Genomic DNA, 25,605 nt, shown 5'->3' with positions numbered 1-25,605 from the left:
CTTTGTATAAAGGCAAAGGGGATAAAAGAGAGTGCAAAAATTATAGGGGGATAAGTCTGTTGAGTGTACCTGGTAAAGTGTATGGTAGAGTTATAATTGAAAGAATTAAGAGTAAGACGGAGAATAGGATAGCAGATGAACAAGGAGGCTTTAGGAAAGGTAGGGGGTGTGTGGACCAGGTGTTTACAGTGAAACATATAAGTGAACAGTATTTAGATAAGGCTAAAGAGGTCTTTGTGGCATTTATGGATTTGGAAAAGGCGTATGACAGGGTGGATAGGGGGGCAATGTGGCAGATGTTGCAAGTGTATGGTGTAGGAGGTAGGTTACTGAAAGCAGTGAAGAGTTTTTACGAGGATAGTGAGGCTCAAGTTAGAGTATGTAGGAAAGAGGGAAATTTTTTCCCAGTAAAAGTAGGCCTTAGACAAGGATGTGTGATGTCACCGTGGTTGTTTAATATATTTATAGATGGGGTTGTAAGAGAAGTAAATGCGAGGGTTTTGGCAAGAGGCGTGGAGTTAAAAGATAAAGAATCACACACAAAGTGGGAGTTGTCACAGCTGCTCTTTGCTGATGACACTGTGCTCTTGGGAGATTCTGAAGAGAAGTTGCAGAGATTGGTGGATGAATTTGGTAGGGTGTGCAAAAGAAGAAAATTAAAGGTGAATACAGGAAAGAGTAAGGTTATGAGGATAACAAAAAGATTAGGTGATGAAAGATTGAATATCAGATTGGAGGGAGAGAGTATGGAGGAGGTGAACGTATTCAGATATTTGGGAGTGGACGTGTCAGCGGATGGGTCTATGAAAGATGAGGTGAATCATAGAATTGATGAGGGAAAAAGAGTGAGTGGTGCACTTAGGAGTCTGTGGAAACAAAGAACTTTGTCCTTGGAGGCAAAGAGGGGAATGTATGAGAGTATAGTTTTACCAACGCTCTTATATGGGTGTGAAGCGTGGGTGATGAATGTTGCAGCGAGGAGAAGGCTGGAGGCAGTGGAGATGTCATGTCTGAGGGCAATGTGTGGTGTGAATATAATGCAGAGAATTCGTAGTTTGGAAGTTAGGAGGAGGTGCGGGATTACCAAAACTGTTGTCCAGAGGGCTGAGGAAGGGTTGTTGAGGTGGTTCGGACATGTAGAGAGAATGGAGCGAAACAGAATGACTTCAAGAGTGTATCAGTCTGTAGTGGAAGGAAGGCGGGGTAGGGGTCGGCCTAGGAAGGGTTGGAGGGAGGGGGTAAAGGAGGTTTTGTGTGCGAGGGGCTTGGACTTCCAGCAGGCATGCGTGAGCGTGTTTGATAGGAGTGAATGGAGACAAATGGTTTTTAATACTTGACGTGCTGTTGGAGTGTGAGCAAAGTAACATTTATGAAGGGATTCAGGGAAACCGGCAGGCCGGACTTGAGTCCTGGAGATGGGAAGTACAGTGCCTGCACTCTGAAGGAGGGGTGTTAATGTTGCAGTTTAAAAACTGTAGTGTAAAGCACCCTTCTGGCAAGACAGTGATGGAGTGAATGATGGTGAAAGTTTTTCTTTTTCGGGCCACCCTGCCTTGGTGGGAATCGGCCGGTGTGATAATAAAAATAAAATAATAAGTCTGTTGAGTATACCTGGTAAAGTGTATGGTAAAGTTATCATTGAAAGAATTAAGAGTAAGACGGAGAATAGGATAGCAGATGAACAAGGAGGCTTTAGGAAAGGTAGGGGGTGTATGGACCAGGTGTTTACAGTGAAACATATAAGTGAACAGTATCTAGATAGGGCTAAAGAGGTCTTTGTGGCATTTATGGATTTGGAAAAGGCGTATGACAGGGTGGATAGGGGGGCAATGTGGCAGATGTTGCAGGTGTATGGCGTAGGAGGTAGGTTACTGAAAGCAGTGAAGAGTTTTTACAAGGATAGTGAGGCTCAAGTTAGAGTATGTAGGAAAGAGGGAGATTATTTCCCCAGTAAAAGTAGGCCTTAGACAAGGATGTGTGATGTCACCGTGGTTGTTCAATATATTTATAGATGGGGTTGTAAGAGAAGTAAATGTGAGGGTCTTGGCAAGAGGCGTGGAGTTAAAGGTAAAGAATCACACAAAGTGGGAGTTGTCACAGTTGCTCTTTGCTGATGACACTGTGCTCTTGGGAGATTCTGAAGAGAAGTTGCAGAGGTTGGTGGATGAATTTGGTAGGGTACGCAAAAGAAGAAAATTAAAAGTGAATACAGGAAAGAGTAAGGTTATGAGGATAACAAAAAGATTAGGTGATGAAAGATTGGATATCAGACTGGAGGGAGAGAGTATGGAGGAGGTGAATGTATTCAGATATTTGGGAGTGGACGTGTCAGCAGATGGGTCTATGAAAGATGAGGTGAATCATAGAATTGATGAGGGGAAAAGGGTGAGCAGTGCACTTGGGACTGTGTGGAGACAAAGAACTTTGTCCTTGGAGGCAAAGAGGGGAATGTATGAGAGCATAGTTTTACCAACGCTCTTATATGGGTGTGAAGCAGGCTGGAAGCAGTGGAGATGTCATGTCTGAGAGCAATACGTGGTGTAAATATAATGCAGAGAATTCATAGTTTGGAAGTTAGGAGGAGGTGCGGGATTGCCAAAACTGTTGTCCAGAGGGCTGAGGAAGGGTTGTTGAGGTGGTTCGGACATGTAGAGAGAATGGAGCAAAACAGAATGACTTCAAGAGTGTATCAGTCTGTAGTGGAAGGAAGGCAGGGTAGGGGTCGGCCTAGGAAAGGTTGGAGGGAGGGGGTAAAGGAGGTTTTGTGTGCAAGGGGCTTGGACTTCCAGCGGGCATGCGTGAGCGTGTTTGTTAGGAGTGAATGGAGACAAATGGTTTTTAATACTTGATGTGCTGTTGGAGTGTGAGGAAAGTAACATTTATGAAGGGATTCAGGGAAACCGGCAGGCCGGACTTGAGTCCTGGAGATGGGAAGTACAGTGGACCCCCGCATAACGATTACCTCCGAATGCGACCAATTATGTAAGTGCATTTATGTAAGTGCGTTTGTACGTGTATGTTTGGGGGTCTGAAATGGACTAATCTACTTCACAATATTTCTTATGGGAATAAATTCGGTCAGTACTGGCACCTGAACATACTTCTGGAGTGAAAAAATATCGTTAACCGGGGGTCCACTGTACAGTGTCTGCACTCTGAAGGAGGGGTGTTAATGTTGCACTTTAAAAACTGTAGTGTAAAGCACTCTTCTGGCAAGACAGTGATGGAGTGAATGATCGTGAAAGTTTCTCTTTTTCGGGCCACCCTGCCTTGGTAGGAATCGGCTATTGTGTTAATAATAAAAAAAAATATATCAAATGCTTTCTGCAGGTCTATGCAGAGCCCCAAAGAACACTCATTTTTTTTGGAGCATTGCATATAGCAGTTCAAGCATTTGCATCATCAGTACATCAACAGGACAACAATATACCATCTCAAACGAACATGATTTCTCTACCTTCCTTAGAAAAGCTGACATTTCTGTAACAGATTAGATAAATATCCTTAACACATATATACGTGTGGTGCATATAGTGTAAGTTGCTATTATATTATTGTGCATTATTATTATTTATTATTACATTATTTTGCATTATCATTTTTTTCTTTTACTAGCTAATACCAGCTACCTCAAATACTTTTTTACTTTTTAACTGCTTTTATTGCTAACAATTTTGTGTTGGAAGTCAAATCTTACTCCAAATTGATGTTATTCATCGTTCTTACCTGTCCATTTAACTTTGTTTACCACTACTTTTTTTAGTCCCCTTTATATTGTGTGTGCAATTAGTGTATATTCCAATTACATTATTGTGTGAGTCCCAAAACTATTTTTTGTTAGCTAGTACCAACTACCTCATATTTTTTTTACTTTTTATTGTGCAATTAATTGCTCAACTTATTTATATATTACAAATCAGATCTTACTCCCGAATCAATATTATATCATAGTGACTATCTGTCCATTTAACTTTGTTTACCATTACTTAATTTAGTCCCTTATATATTTTCTCCTTTATTTTAGCTTTATATAACTACCTTAGTTCTTTTATTCACAATTGTTAAAATAATCAAGGTGCTATTCTCAGGTGCTAAAGTGTAATAAGTTCACTATTTTGCCATTATATTCCCTAGCTCATTTATTTGATTACCACTTTATTTGTTCACAAAATTTTTATTAGTCCCTTTTATATTGTCTCCTTTATTTTATCTTTAAAGTACTACCTACTATCATATTCCCAAGCTCCATTATTTGATCATCACTTTATTTGCTCACCATAAATTATTTTAGTCCCTTTTATATTGTCTCCTTTATTTAAGCTTTAAAAAACTACCTTAGCTCATATTTTTACATTTGTTAAAATAATTCAGGTGCTATTTTTTAGCTTTTGAATATTTACTTTGTCTTATACTTGACTCTAACTATAGATTCACTATAAATCTTATGATAACAAGCATTGATCCTGATACCAACCTCTTATTGAATGACTTAAATGAATCAAACAGTAACTGTAATTACTACACAGCAGAACAATCAAAGGCACTTCTCAGAGCCAACAACAACATAACTGTCTGTAACTACATCATATCTATAACCCTTTCAGGGTCCCCAGGCCCTCTCCCAGACTTGTTCTCAGGGTCGCCCAAATTTCAAAAAAAAATATTTTTTTTCCTATGAAAAGATAGAGAATCTTTTCCCGATAATAATGACACCAAAAGTTTGAAATTTGATGGAAAACTTACAGAATTATGCTCTTGCAAACTTAGCGGTCTCGACGATGTTTATGCATCGGTGATTTTGCCCACTTTGAGCCCTACTTTCGGGCGACAAAAATCATAACTATTTTGCTAGAACTGTACTTTTTCTATCAAATGATTACAAGAAACCACCCATTTACCAATTTCAACTATCCAATACAGTGGTCAAAATTTAGCAATTTTGCTAATTTCACACAAATTTCAAAAGATGCCAATTTCCAAACAGGGTCCAGAATAAAGAAGAAAGACATTCCTGGCACTAAAATAACATTTCCTCTGTTCATTAGTCACGTCCCCATGCCTCTCTTACATTCTTTTGCTTTCCACTTTGAATTTTTATTCTCACAAAAAAATAGAAGATTTACTGTTATGCAGACTACTGCATTAGTGTAGAAATGGTATAAATAATATTGGCACACTTGTGAAAGAATATTAGACTCACCAGTTGACGTGTATTGGACACTTAGCATGATTTGTTTAATTTTGAATTTTGGTAAAAGTTGAACATTTCTGCTACTTTGAGCTCAATTTCAGGGTACTTTTCATTGTAAAACCAGTCAAAAATCATCTCAATTTCTGTAATATGTCTTCCATTCTATAAAATGAGACCAGGAAAACTAGAATACAACAATAAATACCATACAAAAATACAGTGCAAAGTCGCTGTTTTAATCCAAAAACACGGTCAAAGTTTTTTTTTTCTCATTACGCACTGTGTGCTGCAGGATTATTTTTATACTGCGCACACTGACCACTTAGACCCATTCTTTCAAATGTAGGCCTACCAGCTTTCTCTCACTAGATTTGAGGGTGCTAGAATTTAGGCGTGCTAGTACGTCAAAAACCCTGGTGCGTAAGCCGTACTAGTACGTCTGAAACCCTGAAAGGGTTAAGCAAACATTACGATGAACTCATAGCATTACTAAATTCCCTGCATGCCAGTATGTCCATCATTACTCTCAACGAAACCTGGCTAAAACCCGATACTACAGACGTCTATGCCACTCCTGGTTACACAGCCGTACACAACTGTAGGCCAGATCAACAAGGGGGTGGCACAACTGTATACTACTCAGACCAACTAGAATGTATCACTAATATTTGCACAATGGATGAACATAGGGAATATATAATAGCTAAATTCAAATCCAAAAACCTACAAAAACCTCTCACAGTGATAAACATCTACAGAGTACCACAGTCAAACATTAGCCGTTTTAGTGAAAACCTAGGAAGTATGATAACTGATGCACACATGAATAAAGATCACTTACTATTCTCAGGTGACTTCAATATAAATCTCCTGCAAGACCAGGACCCACACATTACTGAATTCACAAACACTATGAGTAACTGCTTGTTGCTACTAACAGTAACAAAACCTACAAGAATTACAGAGACTAGTGTTTCCCTACTAGACCACATCTGGACCAACACCATATCCCCTTTAAAATCAGGCATAATCACAGACAATACCACAAACCACTACCCTACCTTCTTCATAAATAATCTAGGCAAATTACCCCAAGACACTACTAAAGTCACTTTCAGACTTCACAATGAGGCAGCCATTAATAACTTCACAACAGCAGTGACAAACATTGACTGGCACACTGAGCTAGAAATCTATACAGATATTGACGAATGTATTAATAATTTTCTAAAAAAGATCCAATACCTCTATAACAAGCACTGCCCTAAAAAAAACTAAACAGATGACAGCTAAGAGACTGAACAGTCCCTGGCTAACACCCAGCATCCTCAAATCCATAAATAGAAAGCACCAATATGAAAAACAGTACAGAATGGGTCACATAACCAGAGACCTAACAAAACGTTACTCGTCAATCCTAACCAGCCTGATAAGAAGGGCTAAAAAATTGTATTATGAGAACAGATTATTCAACTTAAAAGGTGATATAAAAAAGACCTGGAAAACCCTATCAGAAATTCTAGGAACAAAGAAGATATCACGAAATAGCGCAATTGAACTAACAAAACCAGATGAACCCCAAATCCCACCAACTGAAACAGCAAACAGACTCAATGAATTCTTCTCCACCATAGGAAAAAACCTTGCCAATAAAATCCCAAGCTCCAATACCCCACCCAATGACTACCTCACTGGCAACTACCCGAACACACTGTCCCTAGCTCCGACTAACCCAACAGAGGTCTCCCTTATTAACAACACACTAAAAAACAAGACAGGAGATTTAAATACCTTACCACTTTTTATATACAAAAATGCATCGCAAGTGCTGTCACCAATCATTGCAACACTCTTCAACAAATCCATCGAATTCTCTACCTTCCCTACAGTTGTCAAAATAGCAAGGGTCACCATGATCCATAAAGGAGGAGACCAAACAGACTTGAATAACTATAGGCCAATATCCAACTTACACCCTCTCTCTAAAATCTTTGAAAAATTAATTCATAAGCAAATCTAGTCCTACCTCATCTCCCACAACATACTCAACCCCTGTCAGTTTTGGCTCAGGCCTAATAAAAATACGAATGATGCTATTATACACATGCTAGAACAAATATACACTGCACTAGAGAAAAAAGAAGTCCCACTGAGGATCTTCATTGATTTAAGTAAAGCTTTTTATATAGTTGACCAAGACTTGCTCCACATAAAACTGTCACACTATGGTATAAGAGGGCACTCCCTCAACTACCTAAAGTCATACCTCAGCAAGAGAAGCCAATATGTGTACACAAATGGAGCAAACTCTTCCGCACAGCCAATTACAGTTGGTGTCCCACAGGGAAGTGTCCTTGGCACTCTTCTCTTTCTCATTTACATAAATGACCTACCAAATGCCTCTCAACTACTCAAACCCACACTATTTGCAGATGACACTACATACGTCTTCTCTCACCTGAGCCCAGTCATGCTAGCCAATACTGTGAATACCGAATTACAGAAAATATCTACCTGGCTGAGGACTAACAAACTTACTTTCAACATTGACAAAACCTACTTCATTCAGTTTGGTAACAGAGCTACAGATGCCCCTCTTAACATAATGATAAACAGATCACCTACCACAAAGCTCACAGAGGGAAAATTCTTAGGAATCCACCTTGATAATAGACTCAAATTTCAAACACATATACAACAAATTTCCAAAAAAATTTCCAAGACCGTAGGCATACTGTCGAAGATACGGTACTATGTTCCACACTTAGCCCTCCTGGCCCTATATCACTCACTTATTTACCCCTATCTCACCTATGGAATTTGTGCATGGGGCTCAACAACAATAAACCATCTCAGACCAATAATTACCCAACAAAAGGCTGCAGTCAGAATGATAACAAATTCCCACTACAGGCAGCACACTCCAACAATATTCAAATCTCTAAACCTACTCACCATACAAAGCATCCATACTTATTATTGTACCTACTACATACATAGAACACTTAACTTGGATATAAACCCTCCCCTCAAACGTCTCCTTACCAACCTCAACAGAACACATGACCATAACACAAGGCACAGATCACTCTTTGATGTTCCTCGTGTCCATCTCACACTATGCAAAAACTCAATGCACATAAAAGGCCCAAAAATATGGAATTCATTACCTGTGAATATAAAAGAAACACTACCTGTTTATAAATTCAAGTCTCTACTTAAAAATCACTTACTCACCCACAACTAAATAAATACTGAATAATTGTATCTCATAAATGTTTAACCTGTGACCCAATCAAACTTTGTTATTTTTAATTACATTACCTAACAGAATACTCCATTCTACTGAATACACAGCAACACAGTAAATGACCATATGACCTGTCTTTGAAATACTCATTTGTGCTTAATTGTCATCTGTTTACAATAATGTTTACCAATGAATATATCATTGATTAGTTAATCTTAAGTTAATTTTAAGCTGCCCATAATGCTCTGCATACAAGGGGCTTTGGCATGTTACACTTAACCAATGTATTTTTTTGTACTTCAATGTATCATGTTCAAATTAATAAATAAATAAATAAATCATTCATCCCTTTCTCAGCGTAAATCCAACCTGGCGGGGGTTAAGTATATTGTGAGATATTAGGTAGGGGTACACTCACTTATGAATTATTTTTTCAAAGATTATAGACAGTAGGGGTAAGTTTGATATAGGCCTATAGTTATTCACTTCAGTTGCGTCACCTCCTTAGAGGACAGGGAAAACTCTTTTCTCTAAGGATAAAAAAGTTAAATATGAAAAACTGTTCAGACTGGGCTTAATAACAAAGGAACAGATAAAACAATACATGTCAATACTTACTAATCTAATACAGAAATGTAAACAACTGTATTATGCAAGCAGATTTAACAAAATAAAGGATATTATAGAGACCTAGAAAACCTGGACCCAGAAAACTGACCAGAAACAGATATATAATCATGACCAAACCAGATGAATGACAAATCCAGCCTGCAGACACAGCCAACAAACTTAATCTCTGCTTCTCTGCTATAGGATCAAAACTAGCAAGCAAAATCCCAACCTCAAATACTCAGGCAAGACTACCTCACTGGAAAGTCCCCAGATAGGGAGATAGGGGAAACCCTATCCTCTAAGGTATGAATGGGAAGGTTGAAGATTCTACTGATTTGTTAAACAGTGATGCAATAATGGGCAACAGCACATAAGCTGCTTTTCTGTACATGAGTGGTGGCAAATTATTTAGGTTTCCTGTCTTGTTTATAAGTGATTTTATGATGAGTGAGATTTCAGTAGGACTAGTAGGAGCTAGATATAGAGTATCTGGGGACTTTCCAGTGAGGTAGTCTTTTGCCTGAGTATTTGAGGTTGGGATTTTGCTTGCTAGTTTTGATCCTATAGCAGAGAAGCAGAGATTAAGTTTGTTGGCTGTGTCTGCAGGCTGGATTTGTCATTCATCTGGTTTGGTCATGATTATATATCTGTTTCTGGTCAGTTTTCTGGGGTCCAGGTTTTCTAGGTCTCTATAATATCCTTTATTTTGTTAAATCTGCTTGCATAATACAGTTGTTTACATTTCTGTATTAGATTAGTAAGTATTGACATGTATTGTTTTATCTGTTCCTTTGTTATTAAGCCCAGTCTGAACAGTTTTTCATATTTATCTTTTTTATCAACAGATCTGAGGATACTGTTCGTAAGTCAGGGGATGTTTTTTATCTTTGCAGTGATCCTCTTAGTTTTAATTGGACAATTCCTGTTATAGAGGGTTTGGGTTTTCTTGTAGAAAATTTTGACACATTCAATTAATACTGTGGCTGTCGGCTAGCTCTCCGTGTGCCAGTCAATGTCATTTAACCCTTTCAGGGTCCATGCCGTAGATCTACGGCTTTACGTTGAGGGTCCAAACCATAGATCTATGCCAAAACTCTAGCGGCATCAAATTTAGCGCAAGAAGGCTGCTAGGCCTACATCTGAGAGAATGGGTCTGGGTGGTCTGTGTGCGCACTATAGAAAAAAATCTGGACACCTCCATGGCATTGTGGGAATGCCGCCAAAGTAGCTTTGTCCATAATGCCTGGCGGCAAGGAAGCTCTCACTCCCCACTCACTCTCCTGGTGAATTCTGACTCTCCTCTTCACAACTTACAGTTCTAAGACTGATGGAAGTGGATCCGGAGAGGAGTTCTATGGTTTTGAACCATATGGTACCATATGGTACAATGGTGCCATGTCATACAATGGTATCATATGGTACAATGGTATCATATGGTACAATGTACCATATGGTACAATGCACCATATGGTACACTGTACCATATGGTACAGGGTACAGGGACCCTAATGGAAATAAGTCTGTCTGACTTTTTTGTTATCCTAGGTTCTCCAAACATATGCTGCTATGTATGATAATCTATGTATACCTAAATAAACTTACAATGCCACATGTGCTTGAGTAAGTTTATTCAGGTGTACACAAATACAGTTACATAGATTATCATACATAGCAGCATATGTAAAAAATCCTAGAATAACCCAGAAAAGTCAGGGTGACTTATTTCCATAGGGATCCCTGTATCTGTACCATATGGTGTCCTGTACCATATGGTACCCTGTACCACAATGTACCTTGCACCATATGGTACCCTGCACCATATAGTACCCTGCACCATATGGTACCCTGCACCATATGGTATCCTGTACCATATGGTACCCTGTACCATATGGTACCCTGCACCATATGGTACCCTGCACCATATGGTACCCTGCACCATACAGTACCCTGCACCATATGGTACCCTGCACCATATGGTATCCTGTGCCATATGGTACCCTATACCATATAGTACAATGTACCATATGGTACCCTGTAACATATGATACCATGTACCATATGGTCAGTTGGAGGTGTTGATGCCACCAGGCAAGACTGAGTGAGTGACAACGCAAGCTAGCTAGTGACTCAAGGAACATGTCGAGTGGCTGTACATTTGTAAATATATAACAGAACACTACTAATATACAACATTTTTGCATATTTTTGTTGTAAACAATTATTGTAAACAAAATAATGATGAAAATATTAGTGTGTTTATTGTGTTGAATACAACAGTACCATATGGTACAATGAACCATATGGTATCATTGTACCATATGGTACAATGTACCATATGGTATCATTGTACCATATGGTACAATGAACCATATGGTATCATTGTACCATATGGTACAATGTACATTATGGTAAAATGTACCATATGGTACCAGTGTTCCAAATGGTGCCACTGTACCATATTCTACCATATGGTACCAATGTATCATATGGTGCCATTGTATCATATTATCCCATATGGTACCATTGCACCCTATGGCACCATTGTACCATATGGTACTATATGGTACCATTGTATTCAACACAATAACTGCACTAATATTTTCATAATTTTGTTTACAATAAACTTGTAAACAAGTTTTGTAAGCAATATAATGATAAACAAATTAGTGCAGTTATTGTGTTGAATACAATGAGTGTACACTTATACAATATACATTATACTGGTCTCACAGGCCACAAATGTTGCTAGAAAAAGAAAAAAATTAAAAAAGAAAAGAAGTATAAAAAACGTAAAATAAAAAAATGCGATTTTGCTGAAGTCACTGATGTTGCCGCCACCCGGTCACTTTGGGTCAACTTCCCACCGCTGTATCTCGGTAAGTACTGATGAGAATTTTTTTTTTGTTTGATTACCTTCACAAAAATATTATCTTTAATTCTGTAAGAAAAAATAATTTTTTTTTTTTTTATTTCTTGGACACTGGGGCACCCCTTCAGATTTTGGCGTTGGACCCTGAAAGGGTTAATGTTGAAATAAAGTTATTTACTGATGACTCGTCATGAAGTCAAAATGAAATCTAATTAGATTCTTGAGGCAATTTACTTAAGTTGGCTATGAGGAAGGTGGGGTAGTGGTTTGTGATGTTATCTGTGAATATCCCTACTTTTAGTGGAGACACAATATTGGTCTAAATACAGTCAAGTAATGAGGCACTTTGTCTCAGAGATTCTTGTTGGCTTAGTCACAAATGGTAGTAGCAAGCAGCTGTTCATAGTGTTTATGAACGAGATAATCCCCCCCATTCCCAAGGTGCTGTAATGACCCTTATAGCTTTAGCATTTCCGTTTGAATATATTAGTAATAATTTTCAGAGAATTCATAGCCTGGAGATTAGATGGAGGTGGGGAATTATAAAAGTATTATCCAGAGGGATGAGTAGGGGTTGTTGAGGTGGTTTGGTCACTTAGAGTGGATAGAGCAAAATAGGATGACTTGGAGGTTGTATAAATCTGTAGTGGAGGGAAAGCGAGGTAGGGGTTGTCCTTGGAAAGGATCTAGGGAGGGGGTAATGGAAGTTTTGTGGTGAGGGGCTTGGACAACCAGTAGGTATGTGTGAGCATTTTAGATAGGAGTAGAGGCAAATGATTCTGGGGAACTGATGAACCATTGGAGTGTGAGCAATACAGTATAGTGTTGTTTAATACAGTGTAGTGTAGTGCTCTCTAATAATAATAATAATAATAATAATAATAATAATAATAATAATAATAATAACAACAGAGTGCCAATGTCATGGCAACATCAAGTAGCAGAACAAGATGATTTGCATAACTTACTTTCTCACGTTCTTTGATGAAGCGTCGTCTCACCCCAGACCACCAGTGTAAGGAGTCAAAGGAAGAATTCTGGTTAAGTACCTTCAGCATATAAGCCAGTCCTGTTAACAAATTCATATGGATATACATGTAAGTCAGTCCTGTTAACAAGTTTATATGGATATTCATGTAAGTCAATCATGTTAACAAGTGTACATAATAAATATAGATAGTCTTGTAAGTTTAGGTAGTAGGTTGGTAGACAGCAACCACCCAGGGAGGTACTACCGTCCTGTCAAGCGAGTGTGAAACGAAAGCCTGTAATTGTTTTACATGATGGTAGGATTGCTGGTGTCCATTTTTCTGTCTCATAAACATGCAAGGTTTCAGGTACATCTTGCTACTTCTACTTACACTTAAGTCACACTACACATACATGTACATACAAGCATACATATACACACCCCTCTTGGTTTTCTTCTATTTTCTTACTAGTTCTTGTTCTTGCTTATTTTCTCTTACCTCCATGGGGAAGTGGAAATGAATTCTTCCTCCATAAGCCATGCATGTTGTAAGAGGCGACTAAAATGCCGGGAGCAAGGGGCTAGTAACCCCTTCTCCTGTATATATTATTTTTTTTTTTTTTTTTTATCACACCGGCCGATTCCCACCAAGGCAGGGTGGCCCAAAAAAGAAAAACTTTCACCATCATTCACTCCATCACTGTCTTGCCAGAAGGGTGCTTTACACTACAGTTTCCAAACTGCAACTTTAACACCCCTCCTTCAGAGTGCAGGCACTGTACTTCCCATCTCCAGGACTCAAGTCCGGCCTGCCGGTTTCCCTGAATCCCTTCATAAATGTTACTTTGCTCACACTCCAACAGCACGTCAAGTATTAAAAACCATTTGTCTCCATTCACTCCTATCAAACACGCTCACGCATGCCTGCTGGAAGTCCAAGCCCCTCGCACACAAAACCTCCTTTACCCCCTCCCTCCAACCCTTCCTAGGCCGACCCCTACCCCGCCTTCCTTCCACTACAGACTGATACACTCTTGAAGTCATTCTGTTTCGCTCCATTCTCTCTACATGTCCGAACCACCTCAACAACCCTTCCTCAGCCCTCTGGACAACAGTTTTGGTAATCCCGCACCTCCTCCTAACTTCCAAACTACGAATTCTCTGCATTATATTCACACCACACATTGCCCTCAGACATGACATCTCCACTGCCTCCAGCCTTCTCCTCGCTGCAACATTCATCACCCACGCTTCACACCCATATAAGAGCGTTGGTAAAACTATACTCTCATACATTCCCCTCTTTGCCTCCAAGGACAAAGTTCTTTGTCTCCACAGACTCCTAAGTGCACCACTCACTCTTTTTCCCTCATCAATTCTATGATTCACCTCATCCTTCATAGACCCATCCGCTGACACGTCCACTCCCAAATATCTGAATACGTTCACCTCCTCCATACTCTCTCCCTCCAATCTGATATTCAATCTTTCATCACCTAATCTTTTTGTTATCCTCATAACCTTACTCTTTCCTGTATTCACCTTTAATTTTCTTCTTTTGCACACCCTACCAAATTCATCCACCAATCTCTGCAACTTCTCTTCAGAATCTCCCAAGAGCACAGTGTCATCAGCAAAGAGCAGCTGTGACAACTCCCACTTTGTGTGTGATTCTTTATCTTTTAACTCCACGCCTCTTGCCAAGACCCTCGCATTTACTTCTCTTACAACCCCATCTATAAATATATTAAACAACCACGGTGACATCACACATCCTTGTCTAAGGCCTACTTTTACTGGGAAAAAATTTCCCTCTTTCCTACATACTCTAACTTGAGCCTCACTATCCTCGTAAAAACTCTTCACTGCTTTCAGTAACCTACCTCCTACACCATACACTTGCAACATCTGCCACATTGCCCCCCTATCCACCCTGTCATACGCCTTTTCCAAATCCATAAATGCCACAAAGACCTCTTTAGCCTTATCTAAATACTGTTCACTTATATGTTTCACTGTAAACACCTGGTCCACACACCCCCTACCTTTCCTAAAGCCTCCTTGTTCATCTGCTATCCTATTCTCCGTCTTACTCTTAATTCTTTCATTTATAACTCTACCATACACTTTACCAGGTACACTCAACAGACTTATCCCCCTATAATTTTTGCACTCTCTTTTATCCCCTTTGCCTTTATACAAAGGAACTATGCATGCTCTCTGCCAATCCCTAGGTACCTTACCCTCTTCCATACATTTATTAAATAATTGCACCAACCACTCCAAAACTATATCCCCACCTGCTTTTAACATTTCTATCTTTATCCCATCAATCCCGGCTGCCTTACCCCCTTTCATTTTACCTACTGCCTCACGAACTTCCCCCACACTCACAACTGGCTCTTCCTCACTCCTACAAGATGTTATTCCTCCTTGCCCTATACACGAAATCACAGCTTCCCTATCTTCATCAACATTTAACAATTCCTCAAAATATTCCTTCCATCTTCCCAATACCTCTAACTCTCCATTTAATAACTCTCCTCTCCTATTTTTAACTGATAAATCCATTTGTTCTCTAGGCTTTCTTAACTTGTTAATCTCACTCCAAAACTTTTTCTTATTTTCAACAAAATTTGTTGATAACATCTCACCCACTCTCTCATTTGCTCTCTTTTTACATTTATAATAAATAATAAAATTGCTTCACCACTCTCTTAACTTCTCTCTTTTTCTCCATATACTCTTCCCTCCTTGCATCACTTCTACTTTGTAAAAACTTCTCATATGCTAACTTTTTCTCCCTTACTACTCTCTTTACATCATCATTCCACCAATCGCTCCTCTTCCCTCCTGCACCCACTTTCCTGTAACCACAAACTTCTGCTGAACACTCTAACACTACATTTTTAAACCTACCCCATACCTCTTCGACCCCATTGCCTATGCTCTCATTAGCCCATCTATCCTCCAATAGCTGTTTATATCTTACCCTAACTGCCTCCTCTTTTAGTTTATAAACCTTCACCTCTCTCTTCCCTGATGCTTCTATTCTCCTTGTATCCCATCTACCTTTTACTCTCAGTGTAGCTACAACTAGAAAGTGATCTGATATATCTGTGGCCCCTCTATAAACATGTACATCCTGAAGTCTACTCAACAGTCTTTTATCTACCAATACATAATCCAACAAACTACTGTCATTTCGCCCTACATCATATCGTGTATACTTATTTATCCTCTTTTTCTTAAAATATGTATTACCTATAACTAAACCCCTTTCTATACAAAGTTCAATCAAAGGGCTCCCATTATCATTTACACCTGGCACCCCAAACTTACCTACCACACCCTCTCTAAAAGTTTCTCCTACTTTAGCATTCAAGTCCCCTACCACAATTACTCTCTCACTTGGTTCAAAGGCTCCTATACATTCACTTAACATCTCCCAAAATCTCTCTCTCTCCTCTGCATTCCTCTCTTCTCCAGGTGCATACACGCTTATTATGACCCACTTCTCGCATCCAACCTTTACTTTAATCCACATAATTCTTGAATTTACACATTCATATTCTCTTTTCTCCTTCCATAACTGATCATTTAACATTACTGCTACCCCTTCCTTTGCTCTAACTCTCTCAGATACTCCAGATTTAATCCCATTTATTTCCCCCCACTGAAACTCTCCTACCCCCTTCAGCTTTGTTTCGCTTAGGGCCAGGACATCCAACTTCTTTTCATTCATAACATCAGCAATCATCTGTTTCTTGTCATCCGCACTACATCCACGCACATTTAAGCAACCCAGTTTTATAAAGTTTTTCTTCTTCTCTTTTTTAGTAATTGTATACAGGAGAAGGGGTTACTAGCCCATTGCTCCCGGCATTTTAGTCGCCTCATACGACACGCATGGCTTACGGAGGAAAGATTCTTTTCTACTTCCCCATGGACAATAGAAGAAATAAAAAAGAACAAGAGCTATTTAGAAAAAGGAGAAAAACCTAGATGTATGTATATATATATATGCATGTGCATGTCTGTGAAGTGTGACCAAAGTGTAAGTAGGAGTAGCAAGATATCCCTGTTATCTTAGCGTGTTTATGAGACAGAAAAAGAAACCAGCAATCCTACCATCATGCAAAACAGTTACAGGTTTTTGTTTCACAGTCATCTGGCAGGACGGTAGTACTTCCCTGGGTGGTTGCTGTCTACCAACCTACTACCTATATATTACTAAATGTAAAAGGAGAAACTTCTGTTTTTCCTTTTGGGCCACCCCGCCTCGGTGGGATACGGCCGGTGTGTTGAAAGAAAGTCTTGCAAGTAATAAAAATTAATAGGCTTCAAGAATCTACAAATCTATGTTAAAAAAGAAATACAGAGGTACCTTGGGATACAAACTTAATTTGTTCCAGAAGGCTGTTCGAGTGCCGATACCGAAGGAATTTGTTCCCATAAGGAATAATGTAAATTAATCTGTTTCAGACCCCAAAAAATACACTTACAAAAGCACTTATATAAATACATTTACATAATTGTTCGAGTTTTGAGGTGTTAGTATGCCGAGGTACCACTGTACATGAGAATTAAAATATCAATAAAGTATTATTCCAATCATTTATGTAATGAAACCAACAAAGTTTTCACATTTATATTTTAGATTCAATAGATGTTGATGAAACAGTCAACCAAGTGTGGCCTAGCTTGGGTCTCACTGTGGAAGAAGTCAACCAAGTGTGGCCTAACTTGGGTCTCACTGTGGAAGAAGTCAACCAAGTGTGGCCTAACTTGGGTCTCACTGTGGAAGAAGTCAACCAAGTGTGGCCTAACTTGGGTCTCACTGTGGAAGAAGTCAACCAAGTGTGGCCTAGCTTGGGTCTCACTGTGGAAGAAGTCAACCAAGTGTGGCCTAACTTGGGTCTCACTGTGGAAGAAGTCAACCAAGTGTGGCCTAACTTGGGTCTCACTGTGGAAGAAGTCAACCAAGTGTGGCCTAGCTTGGGTCTCACTGTGGAAGAAGTCAACCAAGTGTGGCCTAACTTGGGTCTCACTGTGGAAGAAGTCAACCAAGTGTGGCCTAGCTTGGGTCTCACTGTGGAAGAAGTCAACCAAGTGTGGCCTAACTTGGGTCTCACTGTGGAAGAAGTCAACCAAGTGTGGCCTAGCTTGGGTCTCACTGTGGAAGAAGTCAACCAAGTGTGGCCTAGATTGGGTCTCACTGTGGAAGAAGTCAACCAAGTGTGGCCTAGCTTGGGTCTCACTGTGGAAGAAGTCAACCAAGTGTGGCCTAGCTTGGGTCTCACTGTGGAAGAAGTCAACCAAGTGTGGCCTAACTTGGGTCTCACTGTGGAAGAAGTCAACCAAGTGTGGTCTAGCTTGGGTCTCATTGTGGAAGAAGTCAACCAAGTGTGGCCTAGCTTGGGTCTCACTGTGGAAGAAGTCAACCAAGTGTGGCCTAGCTTGGGTCTCACTGTGGAAGAAGTCAACCAAGTGTGGCCTAACTTGGGTCTCACTGTGGAAGAAGTCAACCAAGTGTGGCCTAGATTGGGTCTCACTGTGGAAGAAGTCAACCAAGTGTGGCCTAGCTTGGGTCTCACTGTGGAAGAAGTCAACCAAGTGTGGCCTAACTTGGGTCTCACTGTGGAAGAAGTCAACCAAATGTGGTCTAGCTTGGGTCTCATTGTGGAAGAAGTTAACCAAGTGTGGCCTAGCTTGGGTCTCATTGTGGAAGAAGTCAACCAAGTGTGGCCTAGCTTGGGTCTCATTGTAGAAGAAGTCAACCAAGTGTGGCCTAGCTTGGGTCTCACTGTGGAAGAAGTCAACTAAGTGTGGCCTAGCTTGGGTCTCACTGTGGAAGAAGTAAACCAAGTGTGGCCTAGCTTGGGTCTCACTGTGGAAGAAGTCAACCAAGTGTGGCCTAACCTGGGTCTCACTGTGGAAGAAGTAAACCAAGTGTGGCATAGCTTGGGTCTCATTGTGGAAGAAGTCAACTAAGTGTGGCCTAGTTTGGGTCTCACTGTGGAAGAAGAAGCCCTGAAACTGGTCCTGATTATTTTGTCCACCTGAGGCTTAGCACAGCAGGAAACAATAAGTGACACCTGTGGCTTAGCATGGCAGGAAATAGAAAGTGACACCTGAGGCTTAGCACGGCCGGAAACAATATGTGACACCCGAGGCTTAGCATGGCAGGAAGCAATAAGTAATACCTGTAGCTTAGCACAGCCGGGAACAATACGTGACACCCAAGGGTTAGCATGACAGGAAACAATAAGTGACCCCTGTCGCTTAGTATGGCTGGAAACAATATGTGACACCCGAGGCTTAGCATGGCAGGAAACAATGAGTGACACCCAAGGCTTAGCACTGCAGGAAACAATAAGTGACACCCGAGGCTTAGCACAGAAGGAAACAATAAGTGACACCCGAGGCTTAGCACAGCCGGAAACAATACGTGACACCTGAGGCTTAGTGTTACAAAACTCGTCTTCTTAATCTTCTCCAATAACTTTTACTAATAACATAGGATTACAAAACAAGTAACTAAAACTTAGAATCTTTACTAGTAGAGTTTTAGCTTAATATATGATTACTTAATGTTAGAATTGACATAAAATAAGGAGTTTATCTCACACTTCTCTTAGTACATACCAGCATATTGATATGAATAAATCAACCTCATAAGGTCGAACTTTATACTAACTTCAATTACGATAAATTAGACACATGTGCAACTCTTGGGTATCTTTATTGAGGAAACGTTTCACCACACAGTGACTTCATCAGTCCATACAAAGGAGAATCTTGAAGAACAGGAGGAGAATGAGGTAATCAGTCCCTCAACCTTGAGTCGATGTGGTCAGTCCATCAATCTTGAATAGAATACGGCATACGTGCACTGTTATGGGGCTATAGGACCCAACATGTATTTATAAGTAGCAGTTACTCTGGAATACCTAATTATATTGAATTGATGGGGACTTAGCTCTAAATGTCATAAGGACTGATCACCCTTAGGACTGAGAGGCAGCTGGGTCAAGCCTTTTTTCTCAATATAATAGGTTATACTATAGACACACAAACACACAATTTAAACAAGTAGTTTATAAAGTTGTATTTCTTTTTGTAACAGTAAAATAAGGTATAGTAGAATTGTGGTAACAGTCTTTTGTTTTGGTGGGAGGAGTTTAGCTAGGCTCCTCCCTCTCCCCTTTCTCTCTCTCTCTCTCTTCTCTTGTGGACATGGAGGTGGCAAGATCTCTGGGTCCTTCTTTCTATCTTTTGGGGCATTATGTGTGCTCCAGGGGTGAGTTTTTATAATTTAAGTTGTGGCCACCATACCCAGGGTGACTAAAGTGTGTCAAAACACTGGTTAGCCCAGAGTTATGTCAAGAAGAGAGAAGGACAAAAGTTGTTGAGATACACCATGTGGGAGAACAGCTATGGAGTGTGTAGATCTTTGTTTTGAAAATGTGAGGCTGTAATTGTATATTCTGTACATATCTATTGAGAATACAGTTATATTTTTATAGTAGTAGTTTACATAACCTGTGAAGAGGGCTGGTGAGAGGATATCAGACACTCAAGATGATCAGCCATGATGTAAGTATTACCCCTAGACAAATAAGGCCATTAAGTAAAAGCTACCCCACACTAGAACATGTAGTGAGAACCTTACTATCAAAGTAATTACCTGGAGAGAGTTCCTGGGGTCAACGCCCCCGCGGCCCGGTCTGTGACCAGGCCTCCTGGTGGATCAGAGCCTGATCAACCAGGCTGTTACTGCTGGCTGCATGCAAACCAACATACGAGCCACAGCCCGGCTGATCAGGAACCGACTTTAGGTGCTTGTCCAGTGCCAGCTTGAAGACTGCCAGGGGTCTGTTGGTAATCCCCCTTATGTATGCTGGGAGCCAGTTGAACAGTCTCGGGCCCCTGACACTTATTGTATGGTCTCTTAACGTGCTAGTGACACCCCTGCTTTTCATTGGGGGGATGTTGCATCATCTGCCAAGTCTTTTGCTTTCGTAGTGAGTGATTTTCGTGTGCAAGTTCGGTACTAGTCCCTCTAGGATTTTCCAGGTGTATATAATCATGTATCTCTCCCGCCTGCGTTCCAGGGAATACAGTTTTAGGAACCTCAAGCGCTCCCAGTAATTGAGGTGTTTTATCTCCGTTATGTGCGCCGTGAAGGTTCTCTGTACATTTTCTAGGTCAGCAATTTCACCTGCCTTGAAAGGTGCTGTTAGTGTGCAGCAATATTCCAGCCTAGATAGAACAAGTGACCTGAAGAGTGTCATCATGGGCTTGGCATCCCTCGTTTTGAAGGTTCTCATTATCCATCCTGTCATTTTTCTAGCAGATGCGATTGATACAATGTTATGGTCCTTGAAGGTGAGATCCTCCGACATGATCACTCCCAGGTCTTTGACGTTGGTGTTTCGCTCTATTTTGTGGCCAGAATTTGTTTTGTACTCTGATGAAGATTTAATTTCCTCGTGTTTACCATATCTGAGTAATTGAAATTTCTCATCGCTGAACTTCATATTGTTTTCTGCAGCCCACTGAAAGATTTGGTTGATGTCCGCCTGGAGCCTTGCAGTGTCTGCAATGGACAAACTAACGTAACATGCACGTATGCCGTATTCTATTCAAGATTGATGGACTGACCACATTGGCTCAAGGTTGAGGGACTGATTACCTCCTTCTCCTACTGTTCTTCAAGATTCTCCTTTGTATGGACTGATGAAGCCACTGTGTGGCAAAACGTTTCCTCAATAAAGATACCCAAGAGTTGCACATGTGTCTAATTTATCAACATGTCGGTTCTCTGAACCATTCATCTACAAACTTCAATTATATCCACCTATAATGGCTATTAAGGCTTATCCACAAAGTAACTTACAATGGTTACTAAGACTTAGCTGAACTATCAATTCAGAGTACAGTGGACCCCCGGTTAACGATATTTTTTCACTCCAGAAGTATGTTCAGGTGCCAGTACTGACCGAATTTGTTCCCATAAGAAATATTGTGAAGTAGATTAGTCCATTTCAGACCCCCAAACATACACGTACAAACGCACTTACATAAATACACTTACATAATTGGTCGCATTCGGAGGTAATCGTTATGCGGGGGTCCACTGTATAGATAACTCGGAAGTGACAAACTTAAGAAAGGAAGCCAAGTATGAAAGGAAAACGACCGCCAGAGAGAACTTGACATGTCTCTTACGAGAGGTCAATGAGTAACTGAGTGAGGTATGCTCCCTTTGCTATGCAAGCCCAGCCTGGAAGTGAGTGTTAGTCAGAGTGAGTGTGGAGAACCTACTCAGAGCAAGTGTGGTGAACCTACTGACTGTACCAGTGAGTGTTAAGCTGACGTCAGGTTGGATCACATGACTTAGGGAGACATCAATACCTGAACTGCTAACCGGCACTCAAACTAGTGGTTTCTGACTACATGAAAATAACACTATTATGAACGCCTAACAATATAATAACAATATTAGCATTAACATATACACCTACCTGCTCGACATAGGACAACTCGACTTACGACCGTGTTTTTTATGTCAAATTTCTGGGAAATAAACAAGTGTTTGTGTTGTACACAGTGTTTATCCTAAATCTTACAGTATTAAATACAGTACTAACAGCATAAAAAGTAAAGTAAAACATGAAATACCAAAATATAACAATAAAATAAAGTCATTACAAAAATGTTATGTTGATATTCAGTAGTAAAGTTTGACTTACGTCCATTTCGACTTACGACCGGTTTCTCGGAACTGAACTCGGTTGTAAGTCGGATGGTAGGTGTATATATAATAAAAAGGAGCACATCCTAGTATAAAATATGTCGGGTATGGAAGGTTTATAAACTAAAAGAGGCGGCAGTTAGGGTAAGATATAAACAGCTATTGGTGGATAGATGGGCTAATGAGAGCATAGGCAATGGGGTCGAAGAGGTATGGGGTAGGTTTAAAAATGTAGTGTTAGAGTGTTCAGCAGAAGTTTGTGGTTACAGGAAAGTGGGTACGGGAGGGAAGAGGAGCGACTGGTGGAATGATGATGTAAAGAGAGTAGTAAGGGAGAAAAAGTTAGCATATGAGAAGTTTTTACAAATTAGAAGTGATGCAAGGAGGGAAGAGTATATGGAGAAAAAGAGAGATGTTAATAGAGTGGTGAAGCAATGTAAAAAGAGAGCAAATGAGAGAATGGGTGAGATGTTATCAACAAATTTTCTTGAAAATAAGAAAAAGTTTTGGAGTGAGATTAACAAGTTAAGGAAGCCTAGAGAACAAATGGATTTGTCAGTTAAAAATAGGAGAGGAGAGTTATTAAATGGAAAGTCAGAGGTATTGGGAAGATGGAGGGAATATTTCGAGGAATTGTTAAATGTTGATGAAGATAGGGAAGCTGTGATTTTGTGTATAGAGCAAGGAGGAATAACATCTTGTAGGAGTGAGGAAGAGCCAGTTGTGAGTGTGGGGGAAGTTCATGAGGAAGTAGGTAAAATGAAAGGGGGTAAGGCAGCCGGGATTGATGGGATAAAGATAGAAATGTTAAAAGCAGGTGGGGATATAGTTTTGGAGTGGTTCGTGCAATTACAGTGGACCCCCGCATAACGATCACCTCCGAATGCGACGAATTATGTAAGTGTATTTATGTAAGTGCGTTTGTATGTGTATGTTTGGGGGTCTGAAATGGACTAATCTACTTCACAATATTCCTTATGGGAATAAATTCGGTCAGTACTGGCACCTGAACATACTTCTGGAGTGAAAAAATATCGTTAACCGGGGGTCCACTGTATTTAATAAATGTATGGAAGAGGGTAAGGTACCTAGGGAGAGAGCATGCATAATTCCTTTGTATAAAGGCAAAGGGGACAAAAGAGAGTGCAAAAATTATAGGGGGATAAGTCTGTTGAGTATACCTGGTAAAGTGTATGGTAGAGTTATTATTGAAAGAATTAAGAGTAAGACGGAGAATAGGATAGCAGATGAACAAGGAGGCTTTAGGAAAGGTAGGGGGTGTGTGGAAGAGGTGTTTACAGTGAAACATATAAGTGAACAGTATTTAGATAAGGCTAAAGAGGTCTTTGTGGCATTCGTGGATTTGGAAAAGGCATATGACAGGGTGGATAGGGGGGCAATGTGGCAGATGTTGCAGGTGTATGGTGTAGGAGGTAGGTTACTGAAAGCAGTGAAGAGTTTTTACGAGGATAGTGAGGCTCAAGTTAGAGTATGTAGGGAAGAGGGAAATTATTTCCCAGTCAAAGTAGGCCTTAGACAAGGATGTGTGATGTCACCGTGGTTGTTTAATATATTTATAGATGGGGTTGTAAGAGAAGTAAATGCGAGGGTCTTGGCAAGAGGCATGGAGTTAAAAGATAAAGAATCACACATAAAGTGGGAGTTGTCACAGTTGCTCTTTGCTGATGACACTGTGCTCTTGGGAGAGTCTGAAGAGAAGTTGCAGAGATTGGTGAATGAATTTGGTAGGGTGTGCAAAAGAAGAAAATTAAAAGTGAATACAGGAAAGAGTAAGGTTATAAGGATAACAAAAAGATTAGGTGATGAAAGATTGGATATCAGATTGGAGAGTATGGAGGAGGTTAATGTATTCAGATATTTGGGAGTGGATGTGTCAGTGGATGGGTCTATGAAAGATGAGGCGAATCATAGAATTGATGAGGGGAAAAGGGTGAGTGGTGCACTTAGGAGTGTGTGGAGACAAAGAACTTTATCCTTGGAGGCAAAGAGGGGAATGTATGAGAGTATAGTTTTACCAACGCTCTTATATGGGTGTGAAGCATGGGTGATGAATGTTGTAGTGAGGAGAAGGCTGGAGGCAGTGGAGATGTCATGTCTGAGGGCAATGTGTGGTGTGAATATAATGCAGAGAATTCGTAGTTTGGAAGTTAGGAGGAGGTGCGGGATTACCAAAACTGTTGTCCAGAGGGCTGAGGAAGGGTTGTTGAGGTGGTTCGGACATGTAGAGAGAATGGAGAGAAACAGAGTGACTTCAAGAGTGTATCAGTCTGTAGTGGAAGGAAGGCGGGGTAGGGGTCGGCCTAGGAAAGGTTGGAGGGAGGGGGTAAAGGAAGTTTTGTGTGCGAGGGGCTTGGACTTCCAGCAGGCATGCATGAGCGTGTTTGATAGGAGTGAACGGAGACAAATGGTTTTTAATACTTGACATGCTGTTGGAGTGTGAGCAAAGTAACATTTATGAAGAGGTTCAGGGAAATTGGCAGGCCGGACTTGAGTCCTGGAGATGGGAAGTACAGTGCCTGCACTCTGAAGGAGGGGTGTTAATGATGCAGTTTAAAAAGTGTAGTGTAAAGCACCCTTCTGGCAAGACAGTGATGGAGTGAATGATGGTGAAAGTATTTTCTTTTTCGGGCCACCCTGCCTTGGTGGGAATCGGCCAGTGTGATAATAATAATAATAAAAAAAAAATGATAATGGACATACCCGTAACACTAAGCCTGGCAGGAAACAATAAGTGACACCCGAGGTGTAGCACAGCAGGAAACAATAAATTACACATTCTAGCACAGGAGAAACAGATGCAGGGCAGACTGGAGCTATGAAGTGCATAATGCCATACTTTATTATGGGACTTTCAGCCTATTTTACATGAGCACAAACAATATCTACACAATCCAACGGATGGAACATTAACCCTTAACCCTTTGACTGTTTC

General features: G+C 40.3%; 1 protein-coding gene across 1 annotated transcript in view; it reads right to left on the bottom strand.

Annotated features, from left to right (window-relative positions):
- The window catches only part of LOC128700448 (WASH complex subunit 4-like), a 121,467-nt gene that overhangs the window by 13,659 nt on the left and 82,203 nt on the right, over positions 1 to 25,605 (bottom strand). Inside the window, exon 5 of the mRNA XM_070080571.1 lies at positions 12,891 to 12,991. Within this exon, the coding sequence (XP_069936672.1) occupies positions 12,891 to 12,991 (101 nt within the window). The remainder of the gene's footprint in view (positions 1 to 12,890; positions 12,992 to 25,605) is intronic.

The sequence above is a fragment of the Cherax quadricarinatus genome, unplaced genomic scaffold (assembly GCF_038502225.1).
Source record: "Cherax quadricarinatus isolate ZL_2023a unplaced genomic scaffold, ASM3850222v1 Contig612, whole genome shotgun sequence".
Taxonomy (NCBI): domain Eukaryota; kingdom Metazoa; phylum Arthropoda; class Malacostraca; order Decapoda; family Parastacidae; genus Cherax; species Cherax quadricarinatus.
The sequence above is the reverse complement of the archived record's forward strand: the minus strand, read 5'-3'. Positions and strand labels throughout refer to the sequence as shown.